At 45.3% G+C, this 16,910-nt stretch overlaps 1 protein-coding gene across 3 annotated transcripts in view; it reads right to left on the reverse strand.

Moving 5' to 3' along the window:
- Positions 1-16,910, reverse strand: part of Fam13c (family with sequence similarity 13 member C) — a 113,949-nt gene that overhangs the window by 50,657 nt on the left and 46,382 nt on the right. For all 3 annotated transcript variants that reach the window (XM_032889152.1, XM_032889151.1, XM_032889150.1), the window contains one exon: positions 3,122-3,185. In XM_032889152.1, coding sequence (XP_032745043.1) covers positions 3,122-3,185 — 64 coding nt within the window. The remainder of the gene's footprint in view (positions 1-3,121; positions 3,186-16,910) is intronic.

Here is a 16,910-nt window from a genome sequence, read left to right on the forward strand (position 1 = left end):
ACTATAAGTAATGAGAAAAATCAAAACATTGTAGAATCACCCTGTTAAGGGTGAAAAGCCTTGGGCTGGAGAGATATCACAGTGGTTAAGAGCATTGACTGCTCTTCCAAAGGTCCTGAGTTCAAGTCCCAGCAACCACATGGTGGCTTGCAACCATCTGTAATGAGATCTGGCGCCCTCTTCTGGTGTGTCTGAAGACAGCTACAGCATACTCATACATTAAATAAATAAATAAATATTTTTTTAAAAGGACTGAAAAGCCTTTTAGAGCCAACTAAATTCAAAACCTCTCTCCAGTCTGAAAGATCCGAGATTCAAATTAGTTGACATCCTGTGATAAGCAGTCTAGGGTTTGGATAACAGCTATGACATCTGCCACTCAGTTGATCACCAGGGTTGATTCAGCAGATCTAGGTAGGGCTACCTGGTTCTTTCCTTCTCTCCCCCACCTCTCTGTGTATCTCCCCAGAGGCTTTATGCTTAATCAGGGAAGATAACCTTCTCCCATGGAGAAGAGCCATTCTTCTCTCAATGCGACCTGAGTAGCTGTGCTCTCCTGCTAGAACCACCTAACAATCTCTGGGGCTCTAACGTGGCATCACTGCTTGGTGGGAAAGTTGCCCGTTCAGTTTCTTTACCATCCTGTTAGCTTCTTCGTGGGGATTTAAATGAGAAATAACATTTATGAGCTACAGAGGGTAAATACCGTTGTTTCCCCTCATTCTAGCTTTAAAGTGCTTTTTGGATCTAGTGATCTATTAGTAATATGGACAAGGCAAAACAGCCCGGCCTGAAGATGAAAATGGATGAGAAACAGATTGATTCGTAGGTCTAGGTATCTTACAGAGGGGGAGCCAGACAGCTCAGGTGACTGAGTGGCAGGTGCACAGTCAGGTGTGTGGAGCCAGACAGCTCAGGTGACTGAGTGGCAGGTGCACAGTCAGGTGTGTGGAGCCAGGCAGCTCAGGTGACTGAGTGGCAGGTGCACAGTCAGGTGTGTGGAGCCAGGCAGCTCAGGTGAATGAGTGGCAGGTGCACAGTCAGGTGTGTGGAGCCAGGCAGCTCAGGTGAATGAGTGGCAGGTGCACAGTCAGGTGTGTGGAGCCAGACAGCTCAGGTGAATGAGTGGCAGGTGCATAGTCAGGTGTTTGAGAGCAGATTCACAGCCCCAGAGACATGTGAAGAGGGTAGAATGGAGACCAAAATCCTATCAAAAAACCCAAAGTCAAGAACAACTAGATACTCCAGACTGATGGAGAAATGTGATATTGGTCATATACTGCCTAGGAATACTTTTCTGGATGCATATTCTACATACATTCATTTTATATATATGCATGCCCCATAGGACCATCATTTAGGAAGATATTAGTGGATTTTTTTTTCATAAAAGAATGTAGTGTTAAGTTTAACGCACGTTTTAGATTTACACTCTCTGAGATGTTTCTGAGTGCGACCACACCATCCCTCACACCACAGTATTGACCTCACTTCTGCTGCCCCCTCTCTCCCAGCTTCTCTGCATTCTCTTTCCATGTCGCATATTTTCATCACAGCTGGAACTGCCTGCAAGGTCGTGGGCCTGCGCATTCAGCCTGCCCAGTGAACTGGAACCGAACTACTCTGAACACATGTTTTCTGTGTTCCCACACCCGGTCTGGAGGAGCCACCTTGGCCTGGAGGTGACCCAGGTCTCCACTCTGAAGCACAAGGCCCACGCACAGTCCTTGCGATCTGCAGACTCGACACAGGGAGGAACAGGAGAGCAAACAGAACTTTTTAAAAACTGTTCAAGCCATCTCAGTATTCCCGTCATTTCCAATCGCAAAACTCAAAGTTTCTCTCTGAGCTTAAAAAAAAAACATAGTGATTCTTCCAGGCCACGCCCCTCGTCTAAGCCACGCCCTTACGCCCAAGCCACGCCCACTTCCTAGTATTGTGCTTCAAAAAACAATCCTCTGAGGATTCCCATATTGCTTTCTGCTCGCTGACAGAAAAGAAGACAGACACGTGTGCTGTTTCAAGCTCCTCGCTCTTTTCCACCGTGAGTCACATGCTACTCGAAGGCTGTGTCTGAACACACAGAAATTTAACAGCCTTCGACAATCTCGTGTGTGTTAGATTTATGATATTTGTGGTGAATTTAGCCATTTAACCTGGCTTAGCCAGACACCTGGTTTAATTTCTCTATCAAATTCTACCACCACCACCACCACCACCACCATCATCATCCAAGAAAGATAAATCACATATTTAAATGCCTTTTATGGGGCCTGGGAACTAAGGGACAGAAGAGGACCATATCTTCAAAATGTTAAATTAACAATCTGCCTGAAGCTGCTCCTTTCTCTCCTGGGCATCTGCGTATCAAGCCTATTTATCTTCTTGGCTATGATACTAATCAGAGACACTGGATACCACCCGCTGCTCCAACTTAATGAGGGTGAGAGAAACCAGCTGAGTATTCCAAACCAGCGTCTCAAGCCAAGGCATTCGCAGCAGCAGGCGATCTGATTATATCATACTGATTTCCGACATTACAATCCAATTACATATTTCAAAGAAACTCTAGAACGAGCTAACTAATGCACTGTCCAGTGTAATGGGATGCGATTTGGACTGAAAACCAGGGCCCCCATATCTCAAAGCATATGAGGAGAACTAGGGTGCAGACATCGACTTGAGTTATGCTCAGCGAATGAACAGTCAGCCCAATTATGTTTGAGGCTGCAAACACTAGTCAGTGGGAAACGGAGAAGGGGAAATCCAGATAAAATTCAATTAAGGGAAAGTTCTACAAATGTTAATTATCGCAGCCCTGGTTATATAATCCCGAAGTGAGGCTGGAAAGTAGACAAAGAAATGACAACTGGACTTGGGCAAGGGCCAAGGTGTGGTGAGCAGTCTCGAAAATACCATTTTAAGCGTTTTGCTCCAACACAAGGAAGAACATTAGAGAAGGAACATTTTATTATCAGAACTAAAAAGTTCGCTTAGGAGTGAAAAGACTGAAAAGTTTTAATTGGGGGGAAAAATGGTTTTTGCTGGTGCTGTGAGAAGAACAGGCAATTCTGAAACTGGCTAGCTCCTGTTGGTATAACCCGTAATTTTTTCCACCTACCTCATGTAAGTCCTGCTGAGTTCCAAAAGCATCCTTTGGCCAAATGGTAGCCCTCTGGTCTATTCTACAAAATATAAAGGAAAATTATGTCTATTTGAAAGAACCATTTCGACAACACACATTTGAAGCTGGTGGCCACAGATCTGGTCATGTTCCTGTTGAAAGTCCCAAGAGGTCCCCTACCCATCAAAGGGTAACATTCAGCCTCCTTCGGTGGCCTGGGACACACAGAGTATGTGAGCACCGGTGACCTCCCTGATCTGCTGCTCTCCTCTGCTTCTCTAGCCCTCTTCCCTAGTCGCCCTGGCCAGCCCCACTCCCCGCCACCACAGTTTCTTAAGCCCACAGTCCCTATCCTACTTCAAACCCCATCCCTTCAGCCATTCTGGGTCTGGGATGTTTTACCCAGATCTACACACATCTCTTGTCAAATAATCATCAGCTTCGGTTCACATATCCCCTCTCCGAGCAGGCCTTCTTACCCTCCTCTTCCCGGAATACACAGGGGCTAACAATAAAGAGATCTCTGTGATAAATGGAACGGACAGACCCATACCCATGGTTGCCCCATGACCTCCACATGTGCACCTGGCACCCATACACACACACACACACACACACACACCATATGTACACACACTCACAAAGGTCTTGTCCTGTCACTGAATTCACAAATTCTAGAGCCGTTGCCATGTCAGATAGCAAAGCTGGGTTTTCTAACTAAATGCCTCCAAATAGAAGGAAAAGGACCTGAAAGCAAGACAAACGCATATGACATTGGGTCCCTTCTTTGTTTAAAAATCAAAAGAAGGGGTTGAGGATTTAGCTCAGTGGTAGAGCGCTTGCCTAGGAAGCGCAAGGCCCTGAGTTCGGTCCCCAGCTCCGGAAAAAAAAAGAACCAAAAAAAAAAAAAAAAAAAAAAATCAAAAGAAAACAAGAACCCCCTAACTCCTGGTAGATGCTCAAGTCCAAATCCAGACTTGTCAAATTCTATGCCCGGTGGCATGTTAGACACCACTCGAGTTTGTCTGCAGGAGCTCCTATTTTCCTCTGTAATAAACAAATTACAGTTCTTATTAAAAGGCCAGCTGTCTTAATGAGTACAGTGTAGGATGCTTAGTCCGTAAGTTTGCCAGCTTTTAAAAAGACGTTTAAAAAGTCATTTATAGCTGGAACACTGAGTCAGTGTACATTTCAACTGAAGACAAAGCATTCCCTGAACGGCTACCATGGCTAACGAGTGCATTGTGGTGTAATACAGTTCAGAAAGGTACAATGAACAACACCAGAGGCCTAACTCCTTCAAAATAAGTGAGATTTTTCTCTGTAGCAGCGAGTCGGGCTTACAAACAACCACACCTCGCTAACAATTGGCTTTTACATGACAGCATATAAAAGTATGGCAGAACACGAAGACGATGAAAGGGCAACACTGAGGCTGTCGTCCACAGCTGCACAAGACTGGCATCTTCCTCCTGCAGTCATCAGGAGAAGGCCGGGGCTCCCAGTCACCAGATCAGCCATGCACAGCCACAACGAGCAGAGAGTGAGGAAGATTTTCCAGTTCAGCCGCACCACCTCTCCTGGTCTCCTGAGCCACCAACATGGCATGATAGCAAAAGGACTCAAGGGAACGGGGATTAAGCATCCCTTCTTTTCAAATCATTGAATGGGTCCTACGTTCTTTGTTATCTAGGGTGGTTCTCCACCTACACTTCCATAAGAAAGCAGGAGTGTGGTGTTTTTAAGATTTATTTTAGATCATGGGCCCATGCGTCTGTATTCGGGAATAGGCATGTGAGGGCAGGGTGCATTGAGGGCAGAAACAGTGTTGTAACCTCTGGAGCTGCAGCTGCAGGCAGCTGTGAGCCATCTGACATGGACATTGGCTTATCTGGCAGCATACCAAAACTTGGTTATTATTAAAATATGCCATTAGTCACCAGAATTATATAATGATTCCAGTGTGGTGTATTATGTGACTCTAGACTTCCTGTATTGTTTTCTACAGCTGACAGTGACAGTAAGAATCGTTTATGAACAGCCTTTCGTGTCCCATGAGGTAGCTATTACGCTCTTCTTTAGAACTAACCCAGAAGACAAAAGACAGACAGGCCATGGGAGCTGGGCTTTAGGTCACTGGCAGAGACCTTGCTTGGCAAGTGAAAGGCCCTGGGCTTGGATCCTGGGCCTGATGAAGGAAGGAAGGAGGCAAGGAAGGAGGGGAGGGAGGGGGAGGGAGGGAGGGAGGGAGGGAAGGAAGAGGAGGGGAGAGGAGAAAAGGAAGAGGAGGGGAGAGGAGGGGAGGGGAGGGGAGGGGAGGGGAGGGAGGGGAGGAGCAAAAAAGTCAGTCATGAAGAAAATGGAGAAGCAGCATGCGAAGACAAGAAGCCAACCAGAACCTGTTCCATAGTTGCCAGAGAGAAAACAGTTTCAAGGAAGAAAAATATCAAGAAACAGTTTCAAGGAAGAAAAATATCAAGACTTCGCCAGCCCTCATGCGTCCAGCTGGTCCTGTCAGGTGGTTTAATCAAATTACTTCATTTAATGCTCAAGAGAACCACATGAGATTAGTACTGTTATGGCCCTTGGTCCAAAAGGAGGAGGGAGGGCAGCTAAGCAATTTCATCAGTCATTCAACAAGTATCTATTAGCATCAATTATGTTCCTTAATCAAGATCAGGTACTGGACATAGAAAGACCACTGTCATGATTCTTTTGAGGATTTGTCTCTATTTTTATGTGTACGGACATTTTGCCTGCAAATGTGTCTCTGTACCATATTCGTGCCTGGTGCCCACAGAAGCCAGAAGAGGGCATCAGATCCTCAGGGACTGGAGTTACAAATGGTTGTCACCATCATGTGGGTGCTGGGAATCAAACTGGGTCTTCCAGAAGAGCGGCCAGTGCTGTCAACTGCCAAGCCATCACTCCAGCCCTAGGATCTGTATTTTCATGAAAGGAACGAAGCCATAAAAAAACCAATTAAGTCAACAAGAACTGATAACCCGCCGGATGGCAGGATCGTGGAGAAATGGAAAGCAAGGCCCAGAGACCAGAACTAGCAGGAAAAGTGCTCAAGCCCTCACAGTCAGAAAGCGCCAATCATTCGGAGACAAGGACAATGACAGCCTGATGTTAGAGTGTTAAAGGTCAGGGCTGGAGAGATGGCTCAGTGGTTAAGAGCACTGTCTGCTCTTCCAGAGGTCCTGAGTTCAAATCCCAGCAACCACATGGTGGCTCACAACCATCTGTAAAGAGATCTGATGCCCTCTTCTGGTGTGTCTGAAGACAGCAACAGTGTGTGTGTGTGTGTGTGTGTGTGTGTGTGTGTGTGTAAAATAAAGAGTGTTAAAGGTCATATAAGGAGGTAAAACAAAACAGAAGTCTTGCTGGGAAAGCTCAGTAGTGACTGAGGAGATCAGTAGGCAGCTGAGTCCAATTCCTTCTCCCCCATACCCTTAAGACACTGCTCCAACCATGGTCCATCCTGCCAAGAAATCATTTTATACATGATACTCGCACCACACCAAAATTCTCCCTTCAGTTCTACTGCCTTCCTGCCTCCCACAGCACCAGGCAAACGGCTAACATGTCTCCATCAAACCCACATTTGGAAGGCAAAGATGAGCAAGTCAGAACACTGCCAATCCATCACAACTCTGGTTCCTAGCCAAGGCCTAGGTAGGCAAAAAGACATGCAGTGTGTACTCCTCAGAGCCCGACGGTGGTCCTCACTACTGATGCCTCGTTCACCACAGATCATCCCATCATTCCGGTTGCAACAGTGGCTGCCACAATCACTGCCACCACTGCCAACAGCTGTCACCAACACCACCATTAGCATCCTCACCACCATCAGCAGCATTAACATTAGAGATACCATGATCACTTAGAGCATCACAAGCCATACCTCCACCATCACCAGCAGCACCAGCACCATTACCATGAGAACACCTCCAACATCACCACAAGAAATACCACCACTGTCACACCACTAAAGTGTCACCACTGTCACACCTCCACCATCTGTACCAAAACCACCTTCATCACCACGATACGGTAAATAAAAATACTGGTGCTTTAAATGAATACTCTTCAATAGAGAAATACCAAAGGTAGTTGTGTACTGATATTAAAACGGCTTCTCCCCAGGATCTATGCCTGTGAGCTTATGGACGGGCCATCGAAAGGCAGCTTTTAAAAAAAACGGCGTTCCCATTTTGCTGGATTCCTGAAGTGTTTGCAGAGTCAGGCGTCAGGGTCATCCTGCAGCGGGCCTCTCTGGGGAGGTGTACAGGAATCTAAAACAACAAAACCAACTAGGCATTCAAATATTTTTCTTGGCCCCAGAACAACTTCAGACCACGGGATGTGATAATTTGTGAGAGAAACACTGTATTTTAGCTCAAGGTTTTATTTTTATATCAACATTTTAACTGTTATTGAATTAGTTAATGGAACAGGCCTGCTTCGATGAAAAGCTTCCAGCTAGCCAGTGGCTGGTAGAAGCTATCCCAGGGTTCCCTAAACTGTTTATCCTTCCCTTGTAGCCAATATGTTACCAGTATTTCAATGTCTTACCTCTAATGACTTGTCTGTTCCCTCCTCTTCACACCCCTCACCACCATCTTGAGCAAAGCTATTGTTATCTTTTGCTGGAATAGTAAAGGTCTCCTGGTCTCCTTACTCCTTCTTTCCAGAGTATTCCCCGCACAAGATCTGGCCCCTCAACTACTCTCTGCCCACTGCACTCAAAGGATACAATTCTGAGAAAAATCTACTAAGGATTCGCCAGCGGCTCTAGAATGAGTTAGGCAACCTGGACAGGAGGAGGGAAGGACACTGTGTAACTGTGTTCAGAAAAGTCCCCCGGAGGGACACTCTGCAATTCTGAAAATGTCTAATGAGGTCTGAAGGATTTAGCCTTGGCCCACCTCTTCATTCTCTGCTCATACCACGCCCATCTGTGCTGTAGTTAAAAGGGCGTCCCTCCAGTGCCTCCCACGAAGTACATACCTTCCAAGCTCGTGCCTTTAGCTCATGTCTGTCTTAGTTAGGGTTTTACTGCTGTGAAGACACCATGACCAAGGTAACTCTTACAAGAACAACATTTCATTGGGGCTGGCTTACAGGTTCAGAGGTTCTGTCCGTGATCATCAAGGTGGGAACACAGCAGTGTCCAGGCAGGCATGGTGCAGGAGGAGCTAAGAGAGTTCTACGCCTTGTTCAGAAGGCCACTAGGAGAAGACTGGCTTCCAGGCAGCTAGGAGGAGGGTCTTAAAGCCCACGCCCACAATGACACACTTCCTCCAACAAGGCCACACCTCCTAAGAGTGCCACTCCCTGGGCCAACCATATTCAAACCACAATGTCCTTGTGCCTACCTAGTACTCTCCTAGTTCACTTCATCTCTGAATTAACTCATTTATCCTTTAGCGAACACGTACCTCCCAATTACATCTTCTTTTTCTGGGGACCTGTTGCACAGGAAACAACTCAGTTCATAATCCCATGTCTTTAGAATTATTTAACAGTCACTTTTGATGGCAAGCTCTGTGAGACAGGAATCAGGAATTTTGCTCAACATTTATCTTTACGGCTAATCCCAACACAGGATATCGGGTTTTATTTTTATATCGACATTTTAACTATAACTTAATTGGTTAATGGAACAGTCTTGCTTCGATGAAAAGCATCCATTTTAGCCAGTGGCTGGCTAAAATCTAATCCAGAGTCCTCTAAACTGTTTATCTCTCCCTAGCCCAACAGCCAGTAATGTTTTATATGTGTGTGTGTGTGTGTGTATGAATACATTTGTATGTATATTTGTGTGTGTGTATATATGTATACATTTGATAATAAAGTATTTATCTCAGACCCCTGGACAGCTGCCAATTCTGATAAATTACCAAGTCTGCGTGGCCCATGCTGCCTCCTCTGAGTCACCTGCAGGCTGCAGTGACTCTCCCTTCCATAAGGACATTTCTCCCTTGAGAAGGGTGACCTAAGAAAAGTCAGTGCCTAACTAAGACTAGTTAGACGGCTACCCTGGAATCCAAAGAACCTTGTCAGAAAGAGTAGAGGATAAGCACCTTAACCGTGTTCAGAATTCTTCACAGCCTTAGGGCCAAACAGAGCTGACCACAAATCTCATCGCGAGATTTACAATATTCCGTGAACTAAAGCAAGCCCCGATATTAGGACACAGCCCTTGGGACACAGGGATGGATAGCCGGACGGCTACTGGCTGGTGGTATGACTGTCATTTCCTGAAACTCTTTTTGAAAACAAAAGGTACATCCCAAGAGGGCAACCCTGAGCAAAACGTTCTTCACATCACACAATACCTCTACAGGCAGACGCAGACGAGATGCCAGTAAACTCCAGGAGTATTGTATTAGAGACAACCACCACCCTTGGCGCCAGCATTATAAAGGGCCTCTCTCTATGGTGTCTAGTACACACCAAACACAATCTCTTACTGATTCTTTGTTTTAAATACATCTATTTTTAAATAAATATATTTATTTATTCCAGAAGGCATCAAGTTCCCTGGAGCTGTTGTGAGCGGCCCAACATGGGAACCATCACCTCAACTTGGATCTTCTACAAGAGCGGCAAGCACCCCTAACTGCTGAGCCATTTCTCCAGGCCCTCTTTTTGGTTCTTTATAAACTTCTGAGCCAAATAATGAAGATCAAAGAGCACAGGTTTTAACTTTAAAGTCATTGAGTTAGAAATTATCACAGACTGTCACTCACACATCGAAAAATTAGAAGTCAAGAGATGCTTCTCAGCTGACTAGTAATTCATATAGCCACTTATTCAGGTCAACAAATTCCCCTTGAGAGGACAAAGATGTCACAGGTCAACCCAGGATGCTGATCCCCAATAACACACTGCCAATGACTAAGGACTCAGGCCCCACCTCCTACCTTACAGTTGTGGAGATTAGAGTCTATTTCTATTATTAAAAGCAGAAATAGACCAGACTGGGGTAGTACACAACTTTAATCCCAGTACTTAGGAGGCAGAATAAAGTGGATCCCTATGAATTCAAGGCCAGCCTGGTCTACCGAATGAGTTCCAGGACAGTTAAGGCCACATGGAAAAACCCTGTCTCCAATAACAACAGCGAGCAAACAACAATAATCAAACAGAGATAGATATGACTTAGTTCAGACCTCCTAAATCAAAATATTAAGAGAGATAGAGTAATAACCAAACAATTTGGGGGATTCCTAATTGGAAATTTTATCCTAAAAGCCCTTAGGCAATAGCTTGGGAAGTGACCAGTGTAGACTCACTCTCTGGGCTGGCCTCCCAGGGATATATTACTGTAGACTCTTGTTTGAAGTCATCACAAAACTAGTGCTTAATTCTCTTTTTTCTCCAGGCTCCTGATTCTCCTGAAGCCAAGCCACCCAATACTATATTGACCCCGGATACCCACTATGTTCCATCCCTAGCACCCACGTTTTCTGAAACCAATCTCCTTTTCTGTGACATGTGGTCTTGTTGGGATCCATCAGTTATTTCACTCTGGAAGTTAATTTTAAGCAGTACTCGTGTTCGAATGTTCCCTAGGTTCTGAACTGTTTGAGAAGTCTTTGACGTTTCAAAAGACCTAGTCTCAGGGTGTTCTCTGCCTCCTTCTTCAGTTCGAGATGTGAACTTTTAGCAACTGCTCCAGTTGCCTGATACCTGCTACCTACACTCCACCATCATGGACTCAAACCTTCTGAAACCAGAAGCCCATAATAAACTATTTCTTTTATAAGTTGGCTTGGTCATGATATCTTATCACAGCAATAGAAAAGTCACTGGTACTTTTATAGTAATACAAGCACCAATGAAAAATCCTTAGCACAGATCTCCAAATGGGACACCGCAGGGGTCAATCCCCTATCCCTGAGAAGCCAGAACTCCATGAACCAAGACTGATCCCTTTCTAGTCCCAGAGCCAGACCATTTGTCCCTAGTTCAATTCGGGAAGCCAGTCTCATAATCTTCCATCAGATCCTGTTTCGAGATTCATTTCTGTTAGTGTAAAAAAAGTACTCTGCCCAGAAGCAACCTATGGTAGAAAAAAGGAGAGTTTATTGGGTTTACAATTTCTAAATGCACCATTTGTCCCTAGTTCAATTCAGGAAGCCAGTCTCATAATCTTCCATCAGATCCTGTTTCGAGATTCATTTCTGTTAGTGTGATAAAAAATACTCTGCCCAGAAGCAACCTATGGTAGAAAAAAGGAGAGTTTATTGGGTTTACAATTTTTAAATGCACCCACGCTGCCTGCTTGCTTATGCTCAGGTAGCTTTCTGTATGCTTACACAGTGCAGTGCCCAGCCCATGAAACGGGCCCATTCATGAACAGGGTGGGCCTCTCTGCCAATCAAGACAATTCCCCACCAACATGCTCATGAGCTAACCTAATCTAGGGAAGCTCTCTTTGCAGGTTGTAATGGCCATTCCTGGTTGTCAACTTGACTATATCTGGAATTCGGAATTGGAGAGTTCACCTGTGACCCAAGTCTTGAGGCTGGAAGACACAGGTTTCTGACCTTGGCATGGAGATCTTGAGGCACAGTGGCCATGAAAAGCTTAGGCCTAGGCAAGGTAGGACACACTTTTAATCCCAGGAGACTGAGGCAAGGAGACCTCTGAGTTCAAGGTCAGCCTGGGGCAACCCTAAGTCCCTGACCCTAAGTCCCGGACCTAGGCTCGGTGGCACATACCTTTAATCTGGGCCACTCCTTCTACTGGAGGCCTACATAAGGACATAGGAAGAAGGAAGACTCACTCTGTTTCCCCTGCTTGCACTTCCTTGCCAGCACATGTGTTGGAACCTTCTTCCACAGAAGACCAGCTCAAACAACTAGCCTCATGGGACTGAGCAACTACTAGACTCTTGGACTTCCCATTCACAGCTGACCATTGTTGGCTTAGTTGAACTACAGGCTATAAGTCATGCCAATACATTCCTTTACTATATAGAGACACTGCACAAGTTCTGTGACTCTAGAGGACCCTGACGAAACCTGGAATCACTTGTGTGTACAAGTGATTCCAGGTTTCGTCAACTTGACAGTTAAACCCAGCCAGCACAGACCACCTCTTACACATCAATTCATCTTCCTCCCACAGATGCTAAAGTTACCAAGAAACAACCATTTGGCCATTGACACCCTGGGGATCTTTGGCTGGACACTAACAAGATCATCAAGACAGGCAGAAACTACACATCGAAGGACCACACTCTTTGACATTGACTCTCCAACCACTATGGCCACCAAGGGCTACCTTTGCCATGTACAGTCCAGGAATGTGTCTTTGAAACATCATAACCTCACATTTAAGTTGTGCAAAGAAGGGTCCAAGTCACTGGAACCTCAACTAGCAAATCAAGGAATTCAGCCAGTTTCGAGGAGCCAAGGAGACGTTAAAGTCTAGCTTAAAGATGTACAGAAAGACCCTGGTCTGGTCTCTGCAAGGGATGGAGGAGAAAACAAGGCAGGTTCCCGCAACCCAGACCCTATGATGATAATACATGTGGCGAAGGGAGTCTTGGGACCATGGAGGGAGATCTAGACTTCAAGGTCAGCATCAAGGTGAGCATCTCATGAATACAAAGAGAGCTACTCACTCCAAAGAATCAAAGTCAGCTTTGTAAGGAGTTGAAATTAGGTTTTAAGTCTTAATTACTGTCCTGAAGAGATCCGTGGAACCTATAAGCCCCTTGCCCAAGGACAAATACTTCTTGAAAGCTGCCAGCTATTATTTGTGGGCGATTACAAGCCATATGTTTTCACTCCTCTAAACAGGTTTGTCCAATCGATCCACACCAGATGTGCTTGACCACATCTGGGCGGGAGGTATGTGAACAGGTGTTGTGGTTTGCCCTGGAGTTATCTGTATTTTGATGCTAATTCCACTGCCCCAAGGACAGCTGCCTAGTCAACTACTCAGGACTCAGGTGACTTCACCAGAACCACCTCCCCATTGAATTTGTAAAGTACAGGTTTGGGGCAGGTACAGGATAGAAGGAGGCCTGTCGTTGGAGGAGAAGGAAGGGTGGGCGGGAGAGAAGTTTGAAGGAAGAGGAGGAGACTAAAACAGTGAGGAGATAGAGAGAGGGGAGAAGCCGTGGTGGTGTTAAGATTCTGCTCTGTGTATTTACAGGTTGTTATTAATGTTCTCAAGGGATGGATGGTACTGGGCTTTGTATGTTTAAGTGGGCAATTATATCTTATCAATTGGGTCAAAGATTATTGTGTTGTGTGTTCTTTTATGTGAGGGTTTGAGTGTAGGAAAGTGTGCAGCTGGGATGTGTTTCCGCCAAGATATCTAGCAGATATCTTGGGACACCACGGTGCGGACCTAGCAGGTAATAGACAACTACTCTTTTTTATTTTTATATTTTTACAACAACAAACAGGAAGTAGGTCAAGATGTATGCTTGCCCCTGACTGGACATGATGGGAAATACTGTGAATCGTTGGTTTTGCATTTTTAAGCCCATGCAAAACATGACTCAGAGCCATTCTCTAAAAACCCAAAAATGGACCTGACCAGAGAGCCCATCGACCTGCCTAGTATTTAATTAAATTTGCTTCAAATTTGTCTTGAAATTTCGGTAGTGGTCTTATTCTCAACCGGTGGGCTTAACAGCTTCTGTGCTGTTTGAAGTGACAAACCAAAGAACTTTTGAGGTCAACCGGGTGGCTGGGTCAACAGAACATTTTCTAAATGTGGAAATTTATGTTGAAAATAAGAGGAAAAACTGCATGGAAAGTTGGGAGTGAAGAACTAGGGTCTGAGGTTGGGGTGGAATTAAATGGGGGGGGGGAGAAGAGAAGCGTTAGTGAGAAGAGGGAGTGTGAGAAGAAGGTAGATCAAGTCTGGTGGAGCAGGGAAGAGGGTGATGATGGGTGAAGGTGGTGAGGACACGATCACCAGTACCTGCCTCAAACCAGCACCTGTGCAGAGCGCTCCGTGACATCCCTTGTCTAATCCTGAACAACAGGAACCCTGGGCCATAGACCTGGCCATTCCCTTGTTAAGAAATCCATCCAAGAAGGACGCAGAGCTAGAATCACCACTCAGGGCTCTTACACTGCCCAGGCCATTCCTTTCCCAGCTCAAGGCCTTAGACACATATCCCAGATCTTTCCCAGGGGGCTCCTTGCCATGGTTCGGGGTTTATTCAATGAGCTGGGTGTGAGCGAGTTTGTTCTCGGACTCCAAGGCACAGTCTAAGAAGCCTCCAGCATTTAGCTTACTCCTGATTCTGCTTCTCAGCGGTTCTCCTCCACACCCCATCCATGTGAAAGGTCCTTGAATTTCCTTTGTTCCTGGCACCTGCAGGGGACTGGGTGCTTGGTCGTAACTCTGTGCTATTAGACTTCTCCAGACATGCAATTTTGTTCAGCATGAGAGAGAAAAAAAAAAAAAAAAAAACTACCCACAAAAGTAAACCACTTAGAGAAACAGGTTACCGGGCCACAGACTGACCCCATAGCAAAGCCATCTTTAATATTTCTATTCCCAACTGAGCTAAATCATAAGGATACCAGGACCACCAAACATTCCATTCTAAGCAGGGCAGTGGTGGCACACACTCGATCCCAGCACTCGGACAGAGGCAGATGGATCTCAGTGACTTTGAGCCCAATCTGGTCCATAGTTAGTTCCAGGACAGCGAGGGCTAACACTGAAAAACTAAAATTCATTCATTCATTCATTCATTCATTCATTCATTCATGTATGCATGCATGCATGCCTTCTATTCTATCCTAGAGGCTGAAGAGATAGCTCGCTGGGTAAAAGCATGTACTGAGAATGCCGAGTTTGGTTCCTATGACCCAAGTCAAGCTCCTGTAACTTCAGTTCTAAGGGATCCAGCACCCTCTTCTGGCCTCTGCAGGTAACCACACATGTGACACAAACAGTCTCAGTCTCCTCTCTCTCTCTCTCTCTCTCTCTCTCTCTCTCTCTCTCTCTCTCTCTCTCTTTCTCTCTCTCTCTCTCTCACACACACACACATATTTAAAAACAAATCTTTAAAAGTAAACGTGGTTCAGAGTTTACTATAAAATGTGCAACTACAAAATTAAGTCGGACAAATCACACAGCAATGTGCGTCCGACATATTTTAAAAACGCGCACCATACCTAGTCCTTCAGGTTATGGACAGAGGGAAAAAATAGAGAGGAGATAAAAGGGATCTTCGTGTGGTATTGTGCATAGTGCGAGCATCGTATTTAGTGTGCATTTGGAAAAAAGACATCGTTGATGACAAGAGAAGCCATTGTCTCACTGAGAGGCTGAGACGGTGGCCCTGACCACAGCCCTTGACGGGCTGTCCAGAGTCCTTAGTGACATTCAGCTCACACACGCCTCTGTCTCTTTTGTTCCTGAATCTATCCCATAGTAAGCCACCAAGGTTTCTAAAACATTCAGATATCAAGGACAACACGTTCTTTCTCCAGGAAGTGCGTCTGACAACGATCCCTAACCTTATCAAACATCTTCCTTACGGGAATTGGATGTTCGCGTGCTTAATTCGGGAAATTATGGCTGTTCGTTTTAGACATAAGCGAGCTCATCTTGCGGGTAATTACCGGCCTACTTGGTGCTCTCTCACCTTGAACAAACACGTGGATACATTTAAGTATTCTGTGCTCTGGATGTATATTTGGTGGTCCTGTCTACTCTGAGACTGGTTTGAACTGGAATCAAGTATCAATCCAGCAGGGATTAACTTTCACACACAATTCCCTTTCACATCAACATTGAAACAGTAGCCCTAAAGCCTCAGTGAACATAAAACGGTGGTTCTATATAAGTGGAAAGATTACAAAACTGACATTTAGGTAACTTTTCTGCATTTTCCAATATTTCTATTATTATTATTATTTTAATTATTACTACCATTACTGCCAATGTGAATGTTAATAGATGTCCTTTTACCTTGTAACAAACCACTGTCAGACAAAAGTGCTAACTATGTATGGAATGGCGGAGGGTGGAAAGGAGGAGGAGGGGGAGGAAGGCGTGAAGAAGCAGAAGATGCCAACGGGTTTCCACCCCCTACTGATCAAGATGTCTTCTTCAATCAGTCCAAGGACTGGGTGTGGGACTTTGTTCTCCCTAACAAGAGGAGGGAAATATTTTAATCTGTGTCATCGAGAACCCGCATTCTTAAACTAATGTCTATCTGTGTCTAGCTTTTACACAGCTAACGCAGTGAACATTTTCAATATGAGAGCCAAAAGAGCTTACACCATCGCTAGAACAAACTTTTTATGTTAGAAGAGAACCTGAGAGGCGGAAGCAAGGAGATCACAAGTTCAAGGGCATCTTCAGCCACGTAGTAAATTTGGGATTACTCGTGGTTAGTGAGACTCTGTATCAATCAACCAAGAAACAGAATGAAAAGGACCAAGAATTTCAAGGCATGAGCAAGGTCACCTGTAAGACCCTGAGTTTCTTAATTCAAATGTTCTTTTCACCTCACAGATTGGCCCCGTGTCTATACGGGAGTGGGATGGGGGCTTGCTGTTCAAAACACACACTAGAGAACCCACTCATAACCCAAGCATGTACCAGGGGTCTCAATACCAGCAAGGTAAGCTATTTGCTATTTCTGCTTCATCCCTGCCCTTCTCACGAAACACTGAACAGAACCTCGGTAGCTCAGTAATGAGGAAGAGCGTATGGGAATGCGCAAAGCCCCTGCCCTGGAACAGTCCACGCATGCGCAAGGGGATGGCATCCTTTGTAT

This window comes from Rattus rattus, chromosome 18, assembly GCF_011064425.1.
Source record: "Rattus rattus isolate New Zealand chromosome 18, Rrattus_CSIRO_v1, whole genome shotgun sequence".
NCBI classification, from domain to species: domain Eukaryota; kingdom Metazoa; phylum Chordata; class Mammalia; order Rodentia; family Muridae; genus Rattus; species Rattus rattus.